The sequence below is a fragment of the Schistocerca americana genome, chromosome 2 (assembly GCF_021461395.2).
Source record: "Schistocerca americana isolate TAMUIC-IGC-003095 chromosome 2, iqSchAmer2.1, whole genome shotgun sequence".
Lineage (NCBI taxonomy): Eukaryota > Metazoa > Arthropoda > Insecta > Orthoptera > Acrididae > Schistocerca > Schistocerca americana.
The window spans coordinates 2341429-2367807 of record NC_060120.1 but is presented as its reverse complement, the minus strand read 5'-3'; the positions used below and the strand labels follow the sequence as shown (position 1 = coordinate 2367807).

The window sequence follows — 26379 nt, the reverse complement described above, 5'->3', positions numbered from 1 at the left end:
GGAACCAGATAACAGTTATAAGAGTCAAGGGACATGAAAGGGAAGCAATGGTTGGGAAGGGAGTAAGACAGGGTTGTACCCTCTCTCCGATGCTATTCAGTCTGTATATTGAGCAAGCAGTAAAGGAAACAAAAGAAAAATTCTGAGTAGGTATTAAAATCCATGGAGAAGAAATAAAAACTTTGAGGTTCGCCGATGACATTGTAATCCTGTCAGAGACAGCAAAGGACTTAGAAGAGCAGTTGAACGGAATGGACAGTGTCTTGAAAGGAGGGTATAAGATGAACATCAACAAAAGCAAAACGAGGATAATGGAATGTAGTCGACTTAAGTCGGGTGATGCTGCGGGAATTAGATTAGGAAACGAGACAGTTAAAGTAGTAAAGGAGTTTTGCTATTTGGGGAGCAAAATAACTGATGATGGTCGAAGTATAGACGATATAAAATGTAGACTGGCAATGGCAAGGAAAGCGTTTCTGAAGAAGAGAAATTTGTTAACATCGAGTATAATTTTAAGTGTCAGGAAGTCGTCTCTGAAAGTATTTGTATGAAGTGTTGTCATGTATGGAAGTGGAACATAGACGATAAATAGTTTGGACAAGAAGAGAATAGAAGCTTTCGAAATGTGGTGCTACAGAAGAATGCTGAAGATTAGATGTGTAGATCACATAACTAATGAGGAGGTATTGAATAGGATTGGGGAGAAGAGAAGTTTGTGGCACAACTTGACTAGAAGAAGGGATCGGTTGGTACGACATGTTATGAGGCATAAAGGGATCACCAATTTAGAACTGGAGGAGAGCATGGAGGGTAAAATTCGTAGAGGGAGACCAAGGGATGAATACACTAAGCAGATTCAGAAGGATGTAGTCTGCAGTAGGTACTGGGAGATGAAGAGTCTTGCACAGGATAGAGTAGCATGGAGAGCTGCATCAAACCAGTCTCGGTGTTGAAGACCTCAACAACAACAACATGTCATAATTCCTGTAACACTGATGTATCTGTTTATTTCTATTCTCTGGTAAAGCCTGTACTACTGCAAATGTTATCTGTATTCTTTAATGATGTATTTTGTACCTTTGTAATTGTATTCTTCTGTTGTAAATTTATAGTTGTATAGACACCAGTTCTTCAAATTAAGTTTTATTTCACTGCACACGTTTTTGTTGGCCATTGTGCACGCAGAATATGCGAGAAAAAAGGGGACTGTTAGCATTTGCAAGCGTGTTGATAATTCAGCAAGAGACTGGTTAACAGCATTGCTGGTTCTAAGGACACACCAAAACGTTTGTGAGTGCACAAGTGGTGGGTTATGGACTTGCTATATTATCCGCAAGACTCTTCGATGGCGATTGTGCACCCACACAGTCGCAATTGATGGCTGCTAACCATCTCTACAATGACTGCAGTGGGTCTACACCTTTGATGACCCACCAATACCATTATCTCTACCAGGACTACAGTGGGTCTGCTCTGTGATGACCTACCTACCAATATTCTTCAAACCTTCGACTGACTCTGCTGTGGGTTTGCTCTGTTGTGACCCATTACCTGTCAGCATGTCAAGAGTCAGCACTGTCTTTCCGTTGGAAGGACAACACTACTTCTTCAAGACTGCATGGAGATCCACTACTTTCGTGGCATTTTCTTTTAGTGCTGAGACCCTGAGAAAAGAAAAACACTGCAATTTTACTGTGATGAATGATCAGGACTGTCTTTATGGACTGTGAGAAAATTTTAGCTTTTGACCAACATTGTATCAATAAGTGCGTGCATTTGATTTTGTTTATTATTGTAATTATGAAATTTTTTTCAAATCTGTATTGGCCACTGCCCAAAACAATTTGTAAAATTTTTTGTGGGGAGCATGGCGGCTATGTAAGTAGGCTGTTTAGGTTTTTATGTTGGTAACGCCACGTAGCACTCCGTATGGAAATCACTGACTGAAGTGTGCAGTCTGTGGCTGGTTTGCATTGAAGAAATACTCTAGTGTTGGGCAGCTGGATGTGAACAGCGCGTAGCGTTGTGCAGTTGGACGTGAGCCCCCAGCAGTGGTGGATGTGGGGAGAGAGATGGATGAGTTTTGAGAGCGGATGATCTGGACATGTGTCCATCAGAGACAGTAAATTTGTAACACTGGATATCAAGAACTGATATATATATATATATATATATATATATATATATATATATATATATATATATATATATAATAACTTATGAACATTATTAAGGTAAATACATTGTTTTTCCTCTATCAAAATCTTTCATTTGCTAGCTATGCCTATCAGTAGTTAGTGCCTTCAGTAGTTAGAATCTTTTATTTGGCTGGCAGTATTGGCGCTCGCTGTATTGCTGTAGTTCGAGTAACGAAGATTTTTTGCGAGGTAAGTGATTCATGAAAGGTATAGGTTATTATTAGTCAGGGTCATTCTTTTGTAGGGATTATTGAAAGTCAGATTGCGTTGCGCTAAAAATATTGTGTGTCAGTTTAAGTACAGTCATTTATAATTTTTCTAAGGGGACATTTCACTTGTACAGCTGTTATTCAAATTGACAGCCTTGTTAGAAGATACGCTTTGCCATGCTCTTACGTTTTCCTTGTATATATATCTGGTTGTAGAGCATTGCTTGCCTTATAAACTTTTCTGTAGTTTCTGTTGCTGCTACTTTATCATTGTCGAATGTTATGTCTGTAATTTGTTTTAATGTGGGGCACTTAGCAGGTGTGAAGTTCTAGAGTTGCTACGAATATATCCTAGTTTTAATATGACGCTGTTAGTGTTAGCAGTTGATTCCATTAGAGTAGCTGAAGCTGAAAAGTGGGGTCTTGAGGCAAATAAAGACCTCAGAATAACAAGGAGAAAAAAGAAAAAGAAGAGAGAAGTTGAGGAACATGTAAAGCAAGAGGGTTATGCAACTGGCGTGTATTAGAAACAATGTAGGTGAGTCATAGATTAAATACTCATAACTTTGAACTGAATTTCTCGAGAGTGATATTTTGTGGTATGTTTGCTTTATGCACAAAAAATTTATTTGAACTAGAGGTCTGATACGTTTTCGAATCGTTCAGGCTACTACTTGGACGCAAGCAGGCTACAGACACTAACATACTAGCGACAGGAAACAAAAATACATACCGATTAATTATGAAAAAGAAATCTTAATTTCGTGTATCAAATGTAAATATTGCTAGTATAAAATCTTTGGGCCAAAATGACACGATTTTAATCCTGTTTTTAGATAAACATGTTATTTTAACGTATACTTGAAGTTTGAAGCATCTATGTGCATAAATTCCCATTTTGTACCAGTGTATCAATATGTACGTTGCTGATCTTCACAAAAATTGTAATAAAGTCCACGTGAGATCTAATGATATTTATTGTGTATCAAAATGTCCAGGAGGAAACATTCCTATAGCCCTGAAATTCTCATCCTACTTAGAGTTCGCGTCATTTATTGCGGCCCATGTAAGCTTTTCGAAAATTGCTAGTATTTTTCCAGACGTTCCTTGGTAAGTTACCTTAAACTTCACACGAACGCGTGTTGTCTATACCTAACTATAGCTAGCGAGTCTGCAGTCTGTCATAATATCAGATTGTGCCAGTAAGACAAATAATTTGATGAGCCAATCGTTTATCATTAAAAACAAATGGATATAGGATTACTCTGAAACTGGAACAGGGGCAGCGATTTATTTTCTCATGCCTTGTACACCTCATTTTCTTTCTCGTGTCACCGAGCGAGGTGGCGCAGTGGTTAGCACACTGGACTCGCATTCGGGAGGACGACGGTTCAAACCCGCGTCCGACCATCCAGATCTAGGTTTTCCATGATTTTCCGAAATCGCTCCAGGCAAATACCGGGACGGTTCCTTTGAAAGGGTACGGCCGATTTCCTTCCCCATCCTCGACACAATCGGATCTTGTGCTTCATCTCTTATGACCTTGCTGTCGACGGGACGTTAAACCCAATCTTTCTTCCTTCCTCCTTTCTCTTGTTGCCATGTTAAAACTGGCTTCTATTCCCGAAAACACAGCTGTATTTACATAATATCACCTCACTGACACGATAATTCAGCTGCATTTGCGCAGAATCCTGCAACGGTCTACTACGGAAATGCCGTGTAGGGAAGCTACTGTCTACATAAAAAATACATGCACTATCGGTATGATGATTACATTTTATTACGCACAGCCACAAAACTGGTATGTGTAAGCGTTAAAGGAGGATATAAGATAAATAAAATGTCGTGTGACAAGGGCATCCGGTCGGGTAACCCGTTCGCCTGGTGCAAGTCTTTCGAGTTGACGCCACTTCGGCGACTTGGATGTCGATGGGGATGATATGATGATAATGACAACACAACACCCAATTGTTGAGCGGAGAAAGTCTCCAACCGAGCCGGGAATCGAACCTGGGCCGTTAGCTATGACATTCCGTCGCGCTGACCACTCAGCTGCCAGGGGTGGACACGATCTGCTATTAATCAAACAATTGGCAACTAAGATCAGCGGCTTATGAAAAGCTTATGCTCGGTATAAAAATAAAAGTGTAATTCCTTCATTCATGTTTTTACGAATCCATATTAACTCTCATTTCATCAGAAATTAATTGTCCTCCAAAGAATTATATTATTTCATTGAAAAAGTGTCTAGTGACTCGTAAATAACAGTAGATAACAAAGTTTTGCGTATTACCTAAGTGGCAAAATTCTCTCCGCTTTGAACTCTATCATTTGCCAAAAATTCGTTTCGGTACCACGAGCTGTTTATGACATATGAGGGATGACATGAATGTTTCACTTCCACTTCAGCCATCATGACTGAAATTGAGTGCAACACATACAATCCTTTTCCTCGAGTTTCTTTATAGATATAGACCTCGTTTGAAGTTTAAACAAAAACTGAATACCTCACCTCCATTTTGGACATTACAATGCGTTATCTAACATGCACCAAACGCAAACTCATAGCGACTCCTATTTTTCATTGCAAACCATCCTATATTCACACAGTACCTTATTAAATATCAAAATATCACAATATTTATGCCTGTTAACCAAATGACAGGAAGTTCGTCATACAGCAGACGAGTGAGGCTACGAGATGCGAGACAAATTTTTTTACCGAATGCATAGTCCAGTCACATTAACGTCACCTATGTTCGACGTCAACGTGCAATAGTCACTCACAGACGGCACGTGGCAGCACCAGCAGTGGAAGGTGACATAAAGCGTGTCAGGTGGACGCGGAAAACAGTGCAGTCATAGTCGTGTTGTGGAAACGGAGCGATTTATCTCACGTCCAAACGGACACGATCAGTGGCTTTCGGGTCAAGGGTGGAAGCATTTTCGAAACAGCTAAGTTTGTAAACTGCTCACGTGCTACCATGGTTAAAGTATACTGTGCACAGCACCGAGGTAACTGTGTCGCACCACGGACTTAGGTGTCAGGGGTGGGCCACAGCTGCGGGGGTGTACACAGGCGAACAGACGCGGGACTACTGAGCAGTTGATCACCCGGATGAACGAAAGGACTACGAACACGGTCTCCTCGACGACTACTCATCAAATGTTTCTACGTTTGGGCCCCTCAAGCAGGCTCAGGCACCTTTGCTGACTACTGTTCATCGTCGACGAAGGCTGGATGGAGTTTGCTCGCCAGTGGCGCGACTGGACGTCCACTGAAGGGCGACAGGTGGCCTGCTCAGGTGAGTCACGTTTCAAGCTCCATCCGACAGATGGCCGTTGGCGTGTACCTCCCTGCAACAAACATCAGAAGCGTGCAGGCAGGTGGAGGGAGTGTTACGGTCTGGGGGATGTTTTCGTGGCATTCTTTGGATGAACTCCTCATTCTGGAAGTAACAATGGATCAACACCAGTACGCATATCCTTGGAGACCTGTCATGCAGTTTCTTTCTTCCTTGAAAAAAATAGCATCCACCAGCAGGACACTGCAACATGTCACACACGTCTGATGTCAACAACTACTGCCCAGTCTCTCTTCTGACTGCCTTATCCAAAATTCTTGAAAAAGTAATGTGCTGTAGAGAAGCTTCACACCTTTGTAAAAATAAAGTTTTAACAAAATGTCAGTTTGGTTTCCAGAAGGGGTTTTCAACACAAAATGCTATATATACTTTCAGTAACGAAATATTAAATTCTCTGGCTAACCGGAAGTCACCCGGTGTGATCTATCAAAGGATTTTGATTGTGTAAATCATGGAATACTTCTAGATAAGCTCAAGTACTGTGGTATGAATGGGACAGCGCTCAAATGGTTTAAACCATACCTAACTGGAAGACTGCAGAAAGTTGAAATAAGCAGTTCACATAATATGCAAAAAACTGGTTATTTCTCAAACTGGGGAACAATCAAGAATGGGGTGCCGCAAGGTTCGGTCTTGGGTCCTCTGCTGTTCTTAATATATATTAATGCCTTGCCATTCTATATTCACGAAAATGCGAAGCTGGTACTTTTTGCTGATGATACAATTATAGCTATCACACCCAACAGACAATAATTAACTGGTGAAATTGTAAACGATGTTTTTCAGAGAATCATTAAGTGGTTCTCTGCAAATGGGCTCTCATTAAACTTTGACAAAACACAGTATATACAGTGCCACACAGTAAATGGCATGACCCCATTAATACATATAGACATCGATCAGAGATCGGTAGCTAAGGTAGAATATTCAAAGTTTCTAGGTGTATGCATTGATGGGGGGTTGAACTGGAAAAAACACACTGAAGATCTGCTGAAATGTTGCTATTAGGGTCATTGCAAATTTTGGCGATATATATCTCAGTAAGTTAGCTTACCACGCCTATTTTCATTCTCTGCTTTCGTATGGCATCATATTCTGGGGTAACTCATCATTGAGAAAGAGTGTTCATTGCACAAAATCGTGTGATCAGAATAATTGCTGGAGCTCATCCAAAATCATCCTGCAGACATTTAAAGAGCTAGAGATCTTCACTGTAGCCTCACAATATGAAATTTGTTATTAACAATCCGAACGAATTCAAAAGTAATAGCAGTGTACATGGCTACAACACTAGCAGAATGGATGATCGTCACTACTCAAGGTTAAATCTAACTTTGGCTCAGAAGGGGGTAAATTATGCTGCCACAAAAGTCTTTGGTCACTTACCTAATAGCATCAAAAGTCTGACATAGCCATATAGCATTTAAAAGGAAATTAAAAGAATTTCTTAACGGCAACATCATCTACTCATTAGACGAATTTTTGGATATAGTAAGTGGGTAATTTCCCAACCCCACCAAAAAAAAAAAGTGTCATGTAATATTTTGTGTGATGTAATATCTTGTATAGACACCTTTTATTAACCTGACACGTTCCACATCATTGCGAAGTGTTGTATTCATGATCTATGGAACCAGTACTAATCTTATCTAGTCTAGTCTAATCTAAACCGCTCACAGTGTATGTGCGTGGTTCAGAGAGCACCGGGGTTAGTTTACCATACTCCCATGGCCACCGATCTCCCCAAATTTAAACCCAGTTGAGGATGTGTGAAATCACGTCCATCGGGCTGTTGGTGTCACAGTTCCTCAACCGAGAAACCTGGAGCAATTTTCGACAGCACTGTAGCTGGCATGGCCCTTACCACCGTTAGTGCTCACTGACTCTCTTGCTGCACGTCTGCACTGCTAAAAGGTGGCTGTTCAGGCTTTTGAAAGGTGATAACATTAATGTGATGGGGCTGTGTAGTTTCTTTACAATCGGTTGAGAAAATTTGTAGTGCATCTGGTGAGCACATGTCTGCATTCGCACAGTGTAGCCCAAGCTGGCGGTCGCCCCTTTGCAACGGAAAGGTAGACTCACCCAGTGCTGAGAATGAGAACACCTCTGTGTGCACGTGCCAGGTTATCTCGTTCAAGCTGCACCTTAACACACACCATATTAAAAAGTAGGCCCGCACTCTGACATTTCAGTGTGACTGTGAAGGTAGCAAATGGACAAAAAATTAAATGAGAGTCTCGCCACTTAACATGCCCCAAAATAAAACATTTTGATAGAAATCGACGGGAACAAATTTCCGTTCGCAAACAACATAGCCTCATTCTCTCTATTTAACTGTCGGTTTGATCTGTATAGATCCCCTACTCCAATACATAACATCATCTCATTCAACGCGGAACACATCTTGAAAACCCCACAATATTTTCAACTTTCTTACTGTGTTTTCTGCTTCATCCTCTCCCACTACGACTATAAATTCTCTCACAGTTACACATACGTGAAACACCATTCTTAAAACAACTAAATCATTCACGTACACCAGGGGTAGTCAACCTCTTTTACCTAACGCCCACTTTTCTAACTCTTTTAGTAGTAAACTTTTCTAACCATCCACCGGTTCCACAATCCCGGTAATTTATAAAGTAGGAATGTAACATTACATTTATAAAAGAGAGTTACAGCAAGTTAAAGCGTATAATAACAATAATTACTTACAAATATTTCATCTCCAAATTTTATGAAAACCTAATGAAAATGTTTTTAGAACCCCTACCACCTACTGCCCACCATGATAGTTGGGACGTTAACTAGTGTGCCGTATGGGCCAGGTTGACTACCACTGGTGTAGGCTGTACCCAGGAGTTGTTTAACGCAAGGGAAGCACTGCTTGTGCCGGGCACCTTTATCAATTCAGTGTACTCAGGTGACACATCCAGTCGACAAACTCCTACCGTGAAGTGACATCGCGTTAATTCCATCTAATCCAGTTCTCGTGGATGTTTTCTGCAAAGTCACAACTCGAATAAGGCGACTCAACATCACACTACCTTACACTTATCAAACATGGACTCTGCTTTCTCAATCTGTGAATTAAGTAAAGCTGGAATCAAACCAAATGATACATTCTTCTCCCTGAGTTACTTGTGAAACAGATAACAATGTTCACAATAGGTATCTTACGTTATCGGTATGATAAGAGGAAATTCCCTTACAGCTTGTTTCGTTTTAAAGTGAACATGGTAATAACAATGACGTACTACAATGAAATCCATCCTGTGGGTGAGGCATGCTTACTGGAACTGACAGATGGATTATGCGTGCAGGAAATCATGTGCTATAAGGCCTTTTTTATTCAGTGGTAGCAAAATATGGACTGAAACGGTTATAGTGTTGATGTTTTCTTCTCTTTGATGATGGCGATCCACCTCGCAAAGTTTTGAATGATTTGGTTCGCAGCCTGAGGATAATTACCCCCGACGAGTAAAATGAAATTTTCTGACGGCTAAAAATAAAAGGCGCAATTGTATTTCGGATACGATACTACATTGCTTTTTAAAAGACTGTCACTATTATCACTATTTCGTACGTTTGTAGTAGCGATTACATAAGTAACAAATAACGACGTTTTTTATATCAAATGCTAGTATTAACCCTTGAATTTGTTAACATCAAGAACAGATTTAAGTGTTAGGAAGTCTTCTCTGAAAGTATTTGTATGAAGAGTAGACACATATGGAAGTGAAACATGGATGACAAACGATTAAGACAAAAATAGAATAGAAGTTTCTGAACTGTGGTGCTGCAGAAGAATTCTAAGCATTGGGTGGGTAGATCACATAAGTAATTAGGAGGTACTGAATAGAATTGGGCAGAAAGAAATCTCCGGCACAACCTGACTAGGAGAAGGTATCGGTTGATAGGACACATTCTGAGACATCAAGGGATCACCAATTTAGTAATGGAGGGAAGCGTGTGGTGTAAAAATCGGAGAGAAACCGAGAGATGAATACACTAAGCAGATTCAGAAGGATATAGACTGCAGTAGTTATTCAGAGATGAAGAAGCTCGTGCAGGATAGAGTAGCATGGAGAGCGGTATCAAACCATTCTTTGGACTGAAGTCACAACAACATTATCATTGTTATTATTATTATTATCATCACTGATGACATTCATCAGACACAAAGCACTGGCAGCGTGAAGTCTTCCAATTTCTGCCATTTCAGAAGTAAGGAGACCAGCAATCAAGTGATTTACTAACAGTAAACGTAGTGCACACACAGTTTGGGTGCAGGGTGTCGGCGAAGCACATGTTGCTAGGGAAAGAAGTAGAAGCACGTTTTGTAGCAAGTGTCTGCCCTCGATGACGACAGACAGCTTTCTTTTCCGAGGAGTTGAAGAGTTGAAGATACATCGCGAGGGAAGCAGTGTCATCCATTCATTAGTTCGTGATAGAATAAAACAGCTACAAGAACTAAATTTCATTCATCTTTCATCGTTTTAAAAATAAAAGTCTTCAAAGAAAATGCCTTTTCATTGTAAAGTTTAGCTACGGGCTTAAGTTGATGACAGGGAGCGAGGGGAGGGGGGCGGGCAGAGGACGACTGCACTCAGGTGTAGTCGTAGAGAAAGGTTGCGATCCACTGATTTAGAACATTCAACTCTTGAGTCTTAGGCGCTGCTTGCGGTCGGTAGGGTCGTTGTAATTTGCTCTCCATATTTCATCGCGTTAATCCTGTTTACGGAGTCTGTGTGCTCTCAGGCATCTTCTGTCGTGTACTTGCTACTGTTTTCCCTTCACGATCATTTGGCGTGAGATGAAACAGGAAGTCTTGTTTGTGTAAGACATCGGCATTGAAACTATTTTACATTTCTGCCACGGAGACCAACTGTATCACAATCAGAGCGTCGTGTATTATTAGTCTACACATGTATATGAGCACTACCTTATTTACGTATGCCCTTAACATTTTTTTTCTAAGTAGCCAAGCAGAAAATGTAACCCGCAAGCAGCTTGCTATATCTAGAGGCCATCGCGATATGGGACAAGCACGCTGTTCTCCTGCCCGTTGTCAGTTTTCCAGACCTTGAAGACAATACTTCTCATTCGAGTACGAGGGTAGTTTGAAAAGTTCGCGAAATCACCACCAGACGTCAGCGCTAGCGCAATGAGGATCGCGCGTGATAATAGATTATCCTTTATGTGTTGACGCGTGATGCCTCAGTGCACTGGGTAGAGATCTATGGCGCGCACGTCAATCTGTTGCTGCTACCGTGTAGTGATTCGAGAAAATAGAAAAAAATCGAGGTTTGGGCAGCGGTTAACTATTTCGTAAAGAAAGGTACGAAAGCAAAGGAAATTCCTGCCGATTTTTAGAACACGCTAGGGGACTCTGTTCCTTCGTATTCAACAGTTGCCAAGTGGAGGAACAACCTTAAATTTGATTGGGACAGCTTAGATAGTGGTTGGCGTAGTGGTCGGCCAAAATGTGCCACCAGCACAGAATTTCTTGCAGAAGTGCATAAAATGGTTATGGAGGACCACCGACTGAAAGTGCGAGAAATTGCTGAAGCTGTAAGAGATGTCGCCCGAACGGACATGTCAGATTTTAACATTGGAGGTCGATATGAGTAAACCATCTGCTAGATCGGTGCCGCGACTGATAAGGCAATACCAGAAGTGTTTGACTTGTTTTCACAGTAACCAACAAGATGTTTTGCGTTGATTTGTGACCACAGATGAAACTCGGGTCCACTACTATACTCCATAGACAAAACGACCGTCATAGCAGTGGGAACATGTAGTTCACCACCACCAAGGAAAAGCAAGGGCAGTGCGGTTTGGCCATAAAGGTCATGGCGTCAGTTTTCTCAGATGTGAAAGAGATTCTGCTGATAGAGTATTTTTTCCGCTGATCAAACAATTGCGGGACAGTACTACTGCAGCCTCCTGAACCATCTACAGCAAAAGAGACACAAAAAAGGCCATATCTGACAAGGAAGAAACTCATCTTTCATCAAAACAATATGCGTTCACACAGAGCTGCCGTCCTCATGGCAAAAATGCCTGAACTACGACGCGAACTGTTGGCACACTCGCCTTCTCCTACTATGGCTCCATCACACATCCTTCTCTTCCCAAGCCCTAGATTTTCCTTGGTGGACGCAGATTCTCTTCCAACGAAGAACTGACAACCGAAGTATTTTGCAGGTCTGGAGGAATCTAGTTTTCGAGATGGAATCAAAGCAATGGAACCCCGCTGGACTAAGTGTATTAGTTTACATGGAGCCTACAAAGAAAACTAAAAACGTCTCACTGACGTAAGGCGTTTCTTTCTGTTGTATTCAGAGAACTTTACAAACTACCTCTACAGTTCATGAGACCGGGTGCATATCGTTCTAGTCCTCCCAGCACGGAAAAAATCTGTCGCATTACCTTGAACTAGAACAAGGACCTTCGTGTGGTAGTCAGACACGCTGACGGTTCAGCTACTGAGGCAGGCAGCAGGAGGAGGGGGGGGGGGGGGGGCGGGTCCTAAAGCACATTAGATTTCAAGTGACTACAGACTTGCAGAAATCAGAGTTTAAATATACACAAATCTGCAATGAAACAGGAACATCAGACAGCGCCGGAGAATTTATTTAAGAACAGGAAGGTATACCTGATTAAATTCTGTAACAAGTTCGTCATTTTAGATTATACAGACAATCGAGGAACTGAGCAGTTATTTAACAAAAGTTCTTACGTGAACCGCAAAAGATGGCTCTAAGAGAGCAAAAGAAAAGAAATTTTCAAATTGAACGAGGCAGCTGCTAAAGACAAGGTGATAATTTCAAGAAAAGGGTGATAGGTAATTGGTAGAATATGCTGAGTTAAACCAAACTAAAGAAGAAACGTCTTCAAGAGGTGGCGACAAGTTACAAAAACTAACTGGTAAGAGAAACAATTGAAAACAATAATAATTTGGAGAAGACAAAAGCGAAATACATCTTGGGCGGACACCGCATTTAATCAGTTAAGATGATAGACGGCATAATTAAATTAGCAACAGAGAAAACTATACAAGCATTTAAGGATTTATGTCAATAGTACAGATAATCGTTAATGAATATACAGGGTGTTACAAAAAGGTACGGCAAAACTTTCAGGAAACATTCCTCACACACAAAGAAAGAAAATATGTTATGTGGACATGTGTCCGGAAACGCTTACTTTCCACGTTGGAGCTCATTTTATTACTTCTCTTCAAATCACATTAATCATGGAATGGAAACACACAGCAACAGAACGTACCAGCGTGACTTCAAACACTTTGTCCTCCGTTAGCGAGGATACATGCATCCACCCTCCGACGCATGGAATCCCTGATGCGCTGATGCAGCCCTGGAGACTGGCGTATTGTATCACAGCCGTCCACAATACGAGCACGAAGAGTCTCTACATTTGGTACCGGGGTTGCGTAGACAAGAGCTTTCAAATGCCCCCATAAATGAAAGTCGAGAGGGTTGAGGTCAGGAGAGCGCGGAGGCCACGGAATTGGTCCGCCTCTACCAATCCATCGGTCACCGAATCTGTTGTTGAGAAGCGTACGAACACTTCGACTGAAATGTGCACGAGCTCCATCGTGCACGAACCACATGTTGTGTCGTACTTGTAAAGGCACATGTTCTAGCAGCACAGGTAGAGTATCCCGCATGAAATCATAACGTGCTCCATTGGGCGTAGGTGGAAGAACGAAACTAAAATGAGCTTTAACATGGAAATTAAGCGCTTCCGGACACATGTCCACATAACATCTTTTCGTTATTTGTGTGTGAGGAATGTTTCCTGAAAGTTTGGCCGTACCTTTTTTGTAACATCCTGTATAATAACATCCCAGAAGTAATGTGAGATGAGACATATTAAGCCCTTCAAGGTACAAAGCAAGGAGAGAAGTCTGGAAATATGTATCTGTAAAAACGTTGAAAACTTTGGGCAAATATACAGCAAAATTGCTTACTGTATGCCTTTGGAGAAAGACTGGAACGACTAAGTAATTATTCTCCTGCACAAGAAAGGAAAACGACAAGACAGAGGCATTTCATCCTCCTCTCACTAATGCACAAGATATTCACCATAAGTGTCATCAAACGCACAGAAAAGACAAAGGATGTTTGCTGAAGCAACGGAACAAGCGGTCCTTCAAAACTGATACAGCACAGTCGACCATTTATCAGTCTTGACAGAAATTATAGAAAGGAGCAATGGGTATGAGTATGAGTTACCACTTTGCAGTGAGTCGTAGGTTTTTAGAAAGCTATGATCCAGTTTTACAGTTTTAACGAAACCTGCAACAACTGACGTCAATAAATAAGGCGTTGATTCAACATGTGAGTCTACTGAATCATACACGAAAAAAATCGCAACACCAAAAAATAAGTAAGATAGATTAATGAAATGTGGGGAATACATTTGTCTAGGTAATATATTTAAGTGTTCAACATTGCAAGACCACGAAAAAATGCAAGCGAGTGATTAGCCACTGTAAATGTGAAATCCAGGAACATTAATAACCGTTGTGAACACCATGTTGAATGCAAGCATAGGTGCTCCATTGGAGACAGATCTGCTTATCTAGTGGGCCAAGGCAATATGTCGACACTCTGTAGAGCTTGTTCGGTTACAATGGCGGTATATAGACGAGCGTTATCCTGTTGGAAAACACCCCCTGTAATCCTGCAGCATAAGAAGTCGAATCACCAGAATGACGTACAAAGCTGCAGTCAGGTGCGTGGGAAAACCGCGGGAGTGCTCTTGCTGTCGTACGAATTCTTCTACAATTTCTCTGCATATACTGAGTTTTTCAAAGTTTTTTATTTTACTGGGCCAGACCAAGAAACGGCAATTTTGGGTAAATTTCCTCTCTTGTGTCAGTCTATGCTACAAGCCTATCCGGTTCATTTCTCGTCTGAGACAAGGGTTCTGAGGTACTCTTACTGCTTAAATTCTTTTTTAGTAGTGTTTATTGATTCGTGGTGTACAGAATTCCCACAATCTTACTAACATTTTTCTGTTGTAGCATTTATAATTTCACTGTAGCTGTAGTACCGTTTCATTAGTTTCCGCTTTCTGTAGGTCACAGCTTCTTCGGCGGAGACAGTGTCAATCAAACCGTCCTGGAGATGTTGCAATTGTAATTGGCAGAAATCAGTTGCGCAACGCCATACTCTGCCTAAAACGCAGCGAATCATGAGCAGGTGACTTTGAGACTCTCTTCTTATCTGTGACATTTAATCTCGTAGATCACATGATTTAGTACAAAAGAAAAAGAAAAGTCACGGAGGTAAGTATATATGACATAGCTTTGCTCCAGGAGGACGAAGTAGTCTGCTGTCTCTTCCGACTACACACACAAGCGCTATGGAAGAACTCGATAGGTAAGTGTCGTAGAAATAACTAGAATACGCCTTATTTCGAGTTCCTTAACTTTTCGTCCCTCTTTATCTTATCTGCTTCATAGACTAATTCTTCGTATTATGGAACAGCGATTCTTCTTCTGTATCGGGTGAGGTGTGGAACTAGTTTACGCCGAGACGGTATCCTCGACGAGCGGGATTGAAATGCTCGTTTTTCAACTTCAGCTTTGATAGAAAGTTCATTTTTAACATTCATTTGTACTAACCAGGGGTCCGTTTAAATAACAAGCAGAAGCAGTTTCTGAACAGATGTAACAACACGCGTCGGAAAAAGAATGAATAATAATTTTCTTCTTTGCTGAAAATAATATCAGTGTGTTTCTGTCCGATTATGAAACACGAGGTGCTACTGGCAACGATATTGAAGTTGAATTTTTACTCTGTTACTGTCAGAAACTTGGCGCAAACAACACAACCTATCTAAGTGGTGTTGGCGCAAATCAGAGATTTGATTTTGCTGCAGGGAAACAATAGAAGTTAATGTCAGATGCTAATGATGATAATAGTGAAGCATGTTACGACGTTTTTGTTTTGGAAACGATGTTTACTTTTCGGAAGAAACTCTTGGATTTTTTGCTGCGTAAGTTTAGATCATTACTAAATATTTAAACTATTACTATTTGGGAGATCGGTCTTGTTACCGCCAGCTCCCCACCAGGGACGTCAACATAACCTTTGGCATAAGCAGATTCCTTGTCTTTTCTATGATGTCACCATGACGTACGTTGTCCGACTCAATCAAAAATAACACCACAGCATCAGTTTAAACAGTCGTTTTAAAAGGAGGTTTGAATTATTGTTTCTATGGAAATTGATATAAAAACTATCTACCTTAGATGATCGTTAATAAAAGACGAGACCTGTATTCTTCTCCGAACTTTATACAAACGGTAACATCTTGTGCTATTGAAAAATGTCTGTTACAAGGACAGACGAGGTTGTCGAAAGCTTATAGCTTAGACCCATCCTAGACAGACAACTGAAAATTTTTTAACCAAGAGCCTCTTTGTGAATATCTCTGCCCACGCGATGTTTGTCTGTGATATCTCAAAAACGTGTGATAACTGTTACCGGGAACTCTAGACAGTGTAAACAAACAGTGCTGATAAGGACGTTTAGCTTCCATTAATGTATGTAATTTCGTAAAATAAGCTTGGAAATGTCTAAAACAGCGCTTTAAAAACAGGTTTGAATGATTATTTTTACGGTGGAAATTCGTTTATGTAATATAAAAAAATCTGTGTCCTTAGATGACTATTAACAAGGGCGAGACTTGCATTCGTCTCCGAAATCTATACAAACGGAAACATATCGTGCTGTTGAAAAATGTGTGTTTAAAGGACAATCACTTGTCCGTTAGACAAAGCGAGGCACCTTGTTTCCATACTGGGGAAGACTGCGACGTTTATCGATCGGAACTGACCCAGACCTCGGACTACGCTACGTCACCGCAACCAAGACTTCATGAGGGGACGGCAGGGCAATATCACACTCTAGCCAAACGTTTACATGCTGTATCTTATTCCCGTTCCACTAAATAACATCCAATGCTAACTCCAAGATAAAATCTGTTGGTAGCTTATTTATCCTCCTAATGTCACAGGCTGACAGTTCACCACAACAAACCGTACTCATTTTGGAAAGCTCTTTAATACGGTGTATATTAGCTTCGCACCATGCTTAATGGTTTTGGTATCTTCGGTTCTAAACTTAAGCTCCAAATGTTTAGTGTTTTGTATGCTCAAACCGCGGCGTTTATGAGGTACGCGTAAGGAAATAGTTTCTTTCCATGTCGTGGATCTTGTGCCGTCATTGGCTGAGATGAGCAGCCTGAACAACCACCACGGTAATTTACTCACCGTACTTAAATGATAAAGCGCACAGAAGCACTCAGCTGCATTGTACATTGCTCTGTTATCACTTCGTGTGTACGCTATCCTGGCTTTAGACAATTCTTGTTATTGATCCATGTTTACATTGAACCTAAACGTTCAAATTTGTGTGAACTCCTAAGGGACCAAACTGCTGAGGTTATCGGTCCCTAGACTTACACACTACTTAATCTAACATCTGCTAAGAACAACACACACACACACACCCATGACCGAGGGAGAACTCGAACCTCCGGCAGGAAGGGCCGCGCAATCCAGCACATGGTGCCTCAAACCACGCGGCCACTCCGCGCGGCACATCGGATCTGGACGCACCCAGTTCCTTCACTTTCATCCTAACCGTATGTTCCAAAATGTTACTTGACAAATTGCACACTGGAATCATACTGTCTTGTTTTCGAATTTGTGGTACATTGTGGTACTTGCAAGAAAATAAACTCACGTACAATACATTCACAAAAAGAAACTTGCTAATAACTCACATGACCCGCTGTCAGCAAGCAACTAAAGTAAAAGGACATACTTCGATCACGGGATGAATTTCGCTCGCTTTCTCCTCTAATCATTCGTGAAACTCGGTAGGTGGTGATACCGTAGTGCACTCTGGCGAGACATTTGCAAACTTACTCCAACGGTGCATAAAGGAGACACAAAAAAAGCTCTAAGAAATAACACCATTAAACGCCCATTAATGACACACTTAAGCATAATAGAGATATATGGAGAGAGGGACTCGATAGGTAAGTTTCAGCAACTCTGTTCATTCCTTTATGATGTAAGCAGTGGAACATGAAAATTGTGTGCGATTTGGTGGGACACCCTGGGGCTGAAACATCAGAGCCTTCGGCACGCCCATAAGAGCGGTACTCCGAGGGAGCCGGAAGTACCCTTTTTTGTTATTTTAATTCCCAGTGTTTCCCCTTTTGATTTGTAAACTTCATCTTTTATCCTCGTGTTTTATGTGTGTAACATTTTATTTTATACAGTCTCTTGGCTGAAGAGCGGCAGTTGTGCCTGTGCCAACCCTCCCCTGCCCACATTGGGCAGGAGTGATGAAATAACAATAAAGGGAAAGAAGGAGAAACCGTGCCCCCCAAGCCTCTGTTACATAGAGCTAAGCGGCATTTCAAGGTGCAGCCTTAAGACTCTGTACTACACGTTCGATAAATATCGCTTGATATCACATATGAGCCCGCTGCTCGTGGTATCGCGGTAGCGTTCTCGCTTCCTGAGCACGGTGTCCCGGGTTCGATTCCCGGCGGGGTCAGGGATTTTTTCCTGCCTCGAGATGACTGGGTGTTGTTGTGTCGTCACCATCATCATTCATCCCCATTACGGTCGGAGGAAGGCAATGGCAAACCACCTCTGCTAGGACCTTGCCTAGTAAGCAGAGATGTCTCCCGCATCGTTCCCCTACGCTCTGTCAAGGAATATGGGTCTTCATCATCATCATCACATATGAACCGTTTCAAAAATGTTGAGCCCCATTAATTAAATCCGTGGAAAATACGCGAAATGCTTTCTGGTAGTTTGAATTCTATGATACGTCATTAATAATTCTTTTAAATATATATTTTGGGGCGGTTCCACCTCAGAACCTTTAATTACGAACCGCGCCAGCGTTAGACCATTTGCATTTATTAATTCTCAGATTGTGTTCTGTACCTGAAATTACGACAGAGTGCTCTTCGAGATATAAACGAAGTCTAACTCTGTTAATGACAGGTGTACCTGTACGCTCTTTACACTTGAATAGCTTAAACATTAGTGCATAGTAAAGTGTAGTGATTAATTTTGTAAATCCAATGTCGTGAAGAAAAAAAATATATGCTAGCTCTCCTATTTTATCAGCCGGTTTTTTAATCACTGCCAGTCGACAGACCGATGCATATAAACCAACAGTGCTCGATTTTAGTTAGGACGCGGCTAGTAGGGAACCACACACATTTAAATAAACAAATTTATTGTAATTTATATTTTTCATGGATCGAGAAGTTAGGAGTTTTGCCCATTAAATCTTAGAACGATTGATCTGAATGTTAATTGAAGGGCTTATTTCAATAGTGGTAGAAGTCCATTTTTGTTCATTCTGAGATACAGAGTCCTAAAGTTAAACGAGTGCTGAAAAATCTGCAGTTGAGATACCAGAAACTTTTCTGGTTTTGAACTTTATATCAGAATGCGACTGGAGCGTAATCGCCGGCCGAAGTGGCCGTGCGGTTAAAGGCACTGCAGTCTGGAACCGCATGACCGCTACGGTCGCAGGTTCGAATCCTGCCTCGGGCATGGATGTTTGTGATGTCCTTAGGTTAGTTAGGTTTCACTAGTTCTAAGTTCTAGGGGACTAATGACCTCAGCAGTTGAGTCCCATAGTGCTCAGAGCCATTTTTGGAGCGTAATCGGAAAGTATTTTCACTTAGCGTGTTCATGATATTTCGTGACAGCCATGCTGTAATTAGGCAAGAAAATAAACACACACGTCAAAAAAAGTTTTGCATCACCCTGGTTCCCAGAACTCATGAAGACAGACGTTGGCTGTGGATATTTTATTACAGACACAATCCCTTTAACTGTTCAGATATGTCACTAAACCCACCCAATGATGTAAACAAATATGCATGAGCATCGCCTATTAGACGAAGGGGTCCGACAGCCGATCAGTTCCAGTCATTCCACCAGGAAGGAGGTACACGGCTCGTGTTGTCTGTAGTTCAACCATGTCCAGACGGTCAATACCGCGGTGCGATCGAGTCCGCATTGTTACTTTGTGACAGGGAGGGCTCTCAATAATGGAAGTGTATAGGCGTATCGGAGTGAACCAAAGCGAATTTGTTCGGACATGGGGGAGATACAGAGAGACAGAAACTGTCGACGACAGCCTCGCTCAAGCCGGCCAAGCGCTACTACTGCAGTGGATGACCGCTACCTACGGATTGTGGCTCGGAGGAACCCTGACAGCAACGCCACCATGTTGAATAATGCTTTTCGTGCAGCCACAGGACGTCGTGTTACGACTCAAACTGTGCGCAATAGGCTGCATGATGCGCAACTTCACTCCCGACGTACATGGCGAGGTCCATCTTTGCAACCACGACACCACGCAGCGCCGTATAGATGGGCGCAACAACATGCCGAATGGATCGCTCAGGACTGGCATCACGTTCTCTTCACCGGTGAGTGTCGGATATGCCTTCAACCAGACAATCGTCGGAGACGTGTTTCGAGGCAAACCGATCAGGATGAACGCCTTAGACACCCCTTCCAGGTGGAAGTTCCCTACTGTTTTGGACGTACGCCGCTGGTGGTCATGGAGGGCGCCGTAATGCCTGTACGATACGTGAATGCCATCCTCCGACCGATAGTGCAACCGTATCAGCAGCATATTTGCGAGGCATTCGTCTTCGTGGACGACAACTCACGCCCCCATGGTGCACATCTTGTGAATGACTCAATTCAGGATAACGACATCGCTCGAACAATGTAGCGAGCATGTTCGCCAGACACGAACCCTATCGATATATGCCTGGGATAGGTTGAAAAGGGTTTTTATGGACGACGCGACACACCAACGACTCTGACGGATCTACGCCGCATCGTCGTTGACGAGTGCTACAATATGGACCAAAAGTGCCTTGATAAACTTGTGGATAGTATGCCACGACGAATACAAGCATACATCAATACAAGAGGATGTGCTACTGGATATTAAAGGTAGGTGTGTACAGCAATCTGGACCACCACCTCTGAAGGTCTCGCTGTACGGTGGTACAAGACGCAATGTGTGGTTTTAATGAGCAATAAAAGGGCGGAAATGATGTTCATGATGATCTCCATTCCAATTTTCTGTACACGTTACGGAACTCTCGGACCCGTGGTGATGCAAACCTTTTTTTGATGTGTGTATTTGTGGCGGTTCCCCCTCAGAGCCCTTAACTACAAACCGTGCCTTTGTTAGACCATTTGCATTTATTAATTTGCAGATTGTGTTGTGTACATGAAATTACGATAGACTGCTCTTTGAGATATAAACGAAGTCTAGCTCTGTTAATGACAGGCGTACGTGCACGCTCTTTACACTTGAATTGCTTGAACGTTAGTGCATAGTAAAGTGTAGTGATTACTTTTGTTAATCCAATGTCGCGAAGAAAAAAATAAATGCTAGCACTCCTATTTTATCAGCTGTTTTGTAATGACTGCCAGCAGACAGACATTTAAACCATCAGTGATCGATTTTAGGAAGTTAGGAAAAAATATGATAGTAACGCGCCTAACAGGGAACCACACACATTGAAATAAACAAATTGATTGTATTTATATTTTTCATGAAGCGGGAAGGTAAGATCTTTGCCCATTAAATCTTAGAACGATTGACCTGAATGTTAATTATCCCATTTGGGATGTTAGATATAGTTACGTGTCACTTAGCAGCTGAGTAAGGTTTCACCTCTGGGGAAAGGAGGAGTTCGTGCCGGCATGGAGCATTCATTGTCCATTCCACCAGCCACTCAGTGAATACCATCAAGAGGTGAAGATGAATGCAGACACCTCAGAAGAGTAAGCGACGAAAGACCCTCCTTACCATAGATAATTGCCAACACAGGAGTAAAAAAAAAAGAGACGGACAAGCTTTATCGAGTATTTCCTCATACCAAAACAAGAAAAAAATATCTAGTAGACATGGGCTCCGAAATGCATACCTGCTGAGCTGGGAGCACTTTTTCATCTTCGATGCTGTGTAACAAAACTCTTGTTCTGCAAACCTTTTGTTTTCCATATTTTGTGAGGAGATAGTACGGACCAAAACAAGAAAAAAAGACTTAGTAAACATGGGCTCTGTAATGAGTTGCTTAAGAGCTATGAGTATTTGTTCAGTAGGAGAAATGTGTTTCACACTAGAGAACATGAACAAGTGCTCACAGCTCGATACGTGATACTTGCTGGAATTAAGGAAAACGTGGAAGGGAGGACCACCCATATAACTTTCTTTTCACAATATATAAACTGTGTTTTTACAGATAATCTAAGCATTTAACCATTTTCTTTGACAAAATTGAAGAAATTTGCAAAATTATTATGACATTAAACCTTAAATTGAATAAGCTTTTAATCTTTGCAAAAGAAATCGGAAGTGATGTGTTGCAAAACAGCAAACAATATGGCAATGATTACAAGAGGGGCGGGCTGCAGTCCGGCAGTCTTGTAGTCAATGTGAAACAGCGGTGTTTATTATCGCACTGGACACAGTCTGTCTTGTTAAATGCCCTTTTGCAACACATGAAAACTAATAAGCACCATCGATGACGTGGGTGATTTAATTACTCAAAACAGATGACTTATCTTTTAATTTGAAAGCTGTATGTCGAAAGCTTCGGGGTTAAGGTACGCACCTGTGCTTAAAGGTTAGACAGATTAGCAAACAATATGAGAATGATAAGGCTTACTTCAAAGCAACCAACCTCTTAACTTCACTCGGCAACCAAGGTTGCGACGGGATCCCAACCCGTTCCTTCTGACAATTTTGACTAAAGCCCTGGTGGCAGCTGGCTGTTAATATTTTCAAAGTTAAATTGATTGTCAGTTATTAAGACCGCTCTGATGGAATGTCTTAAAACATTACTTGTGAACACTTGTTACAAGAGAACTCACTCGGCGGAACCACAAGATCCAACTAAAATACACCAATAGTACAATACTACGGCCTAGATTTACGACCAAAGAGCCGACCGAGTAAAACTGCTGAGGGTCGGGTACAAACCAGAAAATAATAAGGAGGGCAGGCAGACAATGACACAAACCACCACGAGGATTACAGAATGTTACTGCCCTTTATCAGCGGGCAGCTCCACGGATCCACGGTGCGTCGTGGGGGTTACTGAGTGGTGGCGATGGAAGCCAGGCAGGGGGGGGGGGGGGGGGGGCAGCCAGGCCGCGAGCGGTCGTCCACACGAGTGTTGCCAACCAGCCGACGGTACGTCAGCCTGCTGCTTGTAGTCGACGCTGCCCCACGTGAAGTACTCCGGCATCTTCGCTCTGCCCAGGCCCTCCTTGCGCAGCTCGTGGCTACGGCCGCTCGGACCTGGTAACCACCTCTTGTCGCGACGCTACCGCCATTCACCAAAGTTCGTGCCTCCTTCTCGGGTTTTTTTTTTTACTTTATTGTTATTTTGACACCTGAACAAGCAGGTAGGCTGGCAGCAGCACAATACGCCGCTCTTCGGCCGAAGAGAGTACAATGAGATAAACAGAGAAGAGACATCACTTAGAAAAACGGCGGGAAAAAACAGTAGACACATGAACATAAAAACACAAGAAGCCGTTCACACTCGATGACAATCCACACTACGAACTGTTGACGCGACGCACAAACACTGAAGAAGACGATGGCACTAGTGAACAATGGAGCGTGACGGCGAAACTGAACACTAAACATGACGGCACACGACGATACACTGATGGCGGTGATCTCCGGCGCGCGAATGTCCACTGAGCGTGTGCGAGTCCGGGGACCTGCCAAGAGGGGAACAGGGGTGAGGAGGGGGAGAGGGGAGGAAAAGAGGATGCCACGGCTTAGGAGACGGGGGCAGGAGGAGAGGGACAGGGGAGGGGAGGCCCGGGGGAGGAGGGGGGGAGAAAAAGAGGAGGGAGGGAAAAGGGAGAGAAGGGAGGGAGGGTGCCCAGAGGAGTAAGTACAGGAGGAGGGCGGGAGGATCAAAGTTGGTAGGAGGGGTAGATGGAGGGGAGGAGGGCATCATCAGGGAGAGGGAACTGGCGGAAGCCACCTTGGGAGAGGGTAAGGAGGGTGGAGAGATGGAGACCGGGTGGGACGTGCGAATACAGGCGCGGCAGCGGGCGGGGGTGGGAGAGGATCGGGGAGACGAGCGGGTGAGGAGGTTCGAGTTTGCGGGAGGTGTACACGATCTGTATCCTTTCAAGGAAAAGGAGGAGGTGGGGGAAGGGGACGAGATCGTACAGGATCTGCGTGGGGGAGGGGAGACGGATGCGATAGGCGAGGCGGAGAGCATGACGCTCAATGATTTGGAGGGATTGATAAAAGGTAGGGGGGGCGGAGATCCAAGCCAGATGGGCATAACAAAGGATAGGGCGGATGAGGGATTTATAGGTGTGGAGGATGGTGGAGGGGTCCAGACCCCACGTACGGCCGGAGAGGAGCTTGAGGAGACGGAGTCGGGAGCGTGCCTTGGCTTGGATTGTCCGGAGGTGGGGAGTCCAGGAGAGGCGACGGTCGAGGGTAACGCCAAGGTACTCAAGGGTGGGAGTGAGGGCGATAGGACGGCCATAGATGGTGAGATAGAAATCAAGGAGGCGGAAGGAAGGGGTGGTCTTGCCTACAATGATCGCCTGGGTTTTGGTCCTTCTCGGGCCAGCGAACGCCGTATATATATCGGCAAGCAAAGACCTTCTAAGGACGCAACCCACACATACAAACTCTTCCTCACGGATATTGGCAATGGGGCCGCAAGGGGGACAGTCGACACTACACCTGGCGGCAGACACAACAGTCTACTGACTCGATGGCGCCACGGCTCGTAGCTCTTCAAGTGTGCATTCAGGCTCCATCTTCACTGGACGTTTTTATCGTGCTTTGATCCACGCTACCTCCTCTCAAAATATGGAAAGCCAAGTCCTTCGCCAGCCGGAGTGGCCGAGTGGTTCTAGGCACTACAGTCTGGAACCGTGCGACCGCCACGGCCGCAGGTTCGAATCCTGCCTCGGGCATGGATGTGTGTGATGTTCTTAGGTTAGTTAGGTTTAAGTAGTTCTAAGTTCTAGGGGACTGATGACCTCAGCAGTTTAGTCCCATAGTGCTCAGAGCCATTTGAACCAAAGTCCTTCCAGTAGAAGAGATCTGTTTCATAGTATCGAGGATGGACAAGTGCTCTTAGCTCTTAACGTATGCATTTTGGAGCACATGTTTTGGACTTTTTTCTTGTTTTGGCGTAAGGAATCTGTCCCCAAAGATTGTGAGTGTTTTTTGGGACACCCTGGATACTCCGCAAACCACTGTTCACTGCATGGCAGAGGATACACCGTACCAATATTATTGATTTTCTTTCCTATTCCAGTCGAGTATCGATGGAGGGAAAAGTGACTTTTGTTGGTCTCTGTACGCATCCTAACGTCTGTAATCTCGTTCTGATGATCTCTATGTAAGAAACACGTTGGTGGAAGCAGGATGGCTGCACAGTCTTCCTCGAACACATAATCTCTAAATTTACCCAACAGGTTCAGCGAGAACTACACTGTCTTTCTACCAACGATTCCCATTTAATTTCCCACCCCTTTCCTCTGCTACTTCCGTACGGACTAAACCGACATGTTACGATCTTAACAGCGCGTCTTCAAGTTCGTTCGATACCCATTGTCATGCCTGCTTACTGAGCACTGGATATATACAACTGGTCGCAATAGTGTCTTGCGTGAGATTCCCTTTGCCAGTGTACCGTATTTTCTCAAAACCTTTCCAAAAATTTAATTCTTACATTCGCTTTCTCTAATACTGATTACACCTGATTGTTTCACTTCATATCGCTTCTTAGTACTACCGCTAAATATTTGTACGACGTGATGTCCTCAAGAAGTTCATCACTATTCTTGTAATCTGATATTATCAAGTTCTTTTCCCTTATCAAAATGGTTCAAATGGTTCTGAGCACTATGGGACTCAACTGCTGAGGTCATTAGTCCCCTAGAACTTAGAACTAGTTAAACCTAACTAACCTAAGGACACCACAAACATCCATGCCCGAGGCAGGATTCGAACCTGCGACCGTAGCGGTCCTGCGGTTCCAGACTGCAGCGCCTTTAACCGCACGGCCACTTCGGCCGGCCTTTTTCCTTATCATAGGCATCATCCTGCATTTGTCAACATCTAAAGAGAGCTACCATTTGTGATAGTCCGTAAGTTGATTCTGTACCGATATTCGGAAGTAGTATTTTTTTACCATTGTGGAGGCTGTGACTGGGTGTTTAAACTTCTTGCTTTCTACCAGTGTGCTTGGTGGTTATTCTTTACCGACCCCACGATTCGTTAGATTTCAGCTATGAGTCTAAAAGAACATAATAATTGGTATCCATTGGTTTCCCGGGGCCATACGGCTTCTCCTAAAGGTAATATGAGCTGCGTTCATTGTCATCCCAAGTAGAACGACGCTACAGGCTGTATACAGCAGGTAACATGTTGGATCCGGCTTTAATTGTCTATCAGGCAGTCGCAGTATCCAACATCTGTCCTCGTA

At 42.9% G+C, this 26379-nt stretch overlaps 1 protein-coding gene across 1 annotated transcript in view; it reads left to right on the top strand.

The window, feature by feature from the left end:
- The first annotated feature begins 15174 nt into the window (after positions 1-15174).
- Positions 15175-26379, top strand: part of LOC124596577 — a 35288-nt gene continuing 24083 nt past the window's right edge. Inside the window, exon 1 of the mRNA XM_047135769.1 lies at positions 15175-15191. Within this exon, the coding sequence (XP_046991725.1) occupies positions 15175-15191 (17 nt within the window). The remainder of the gene's footprint in view (positions 15192-26379) is intronic.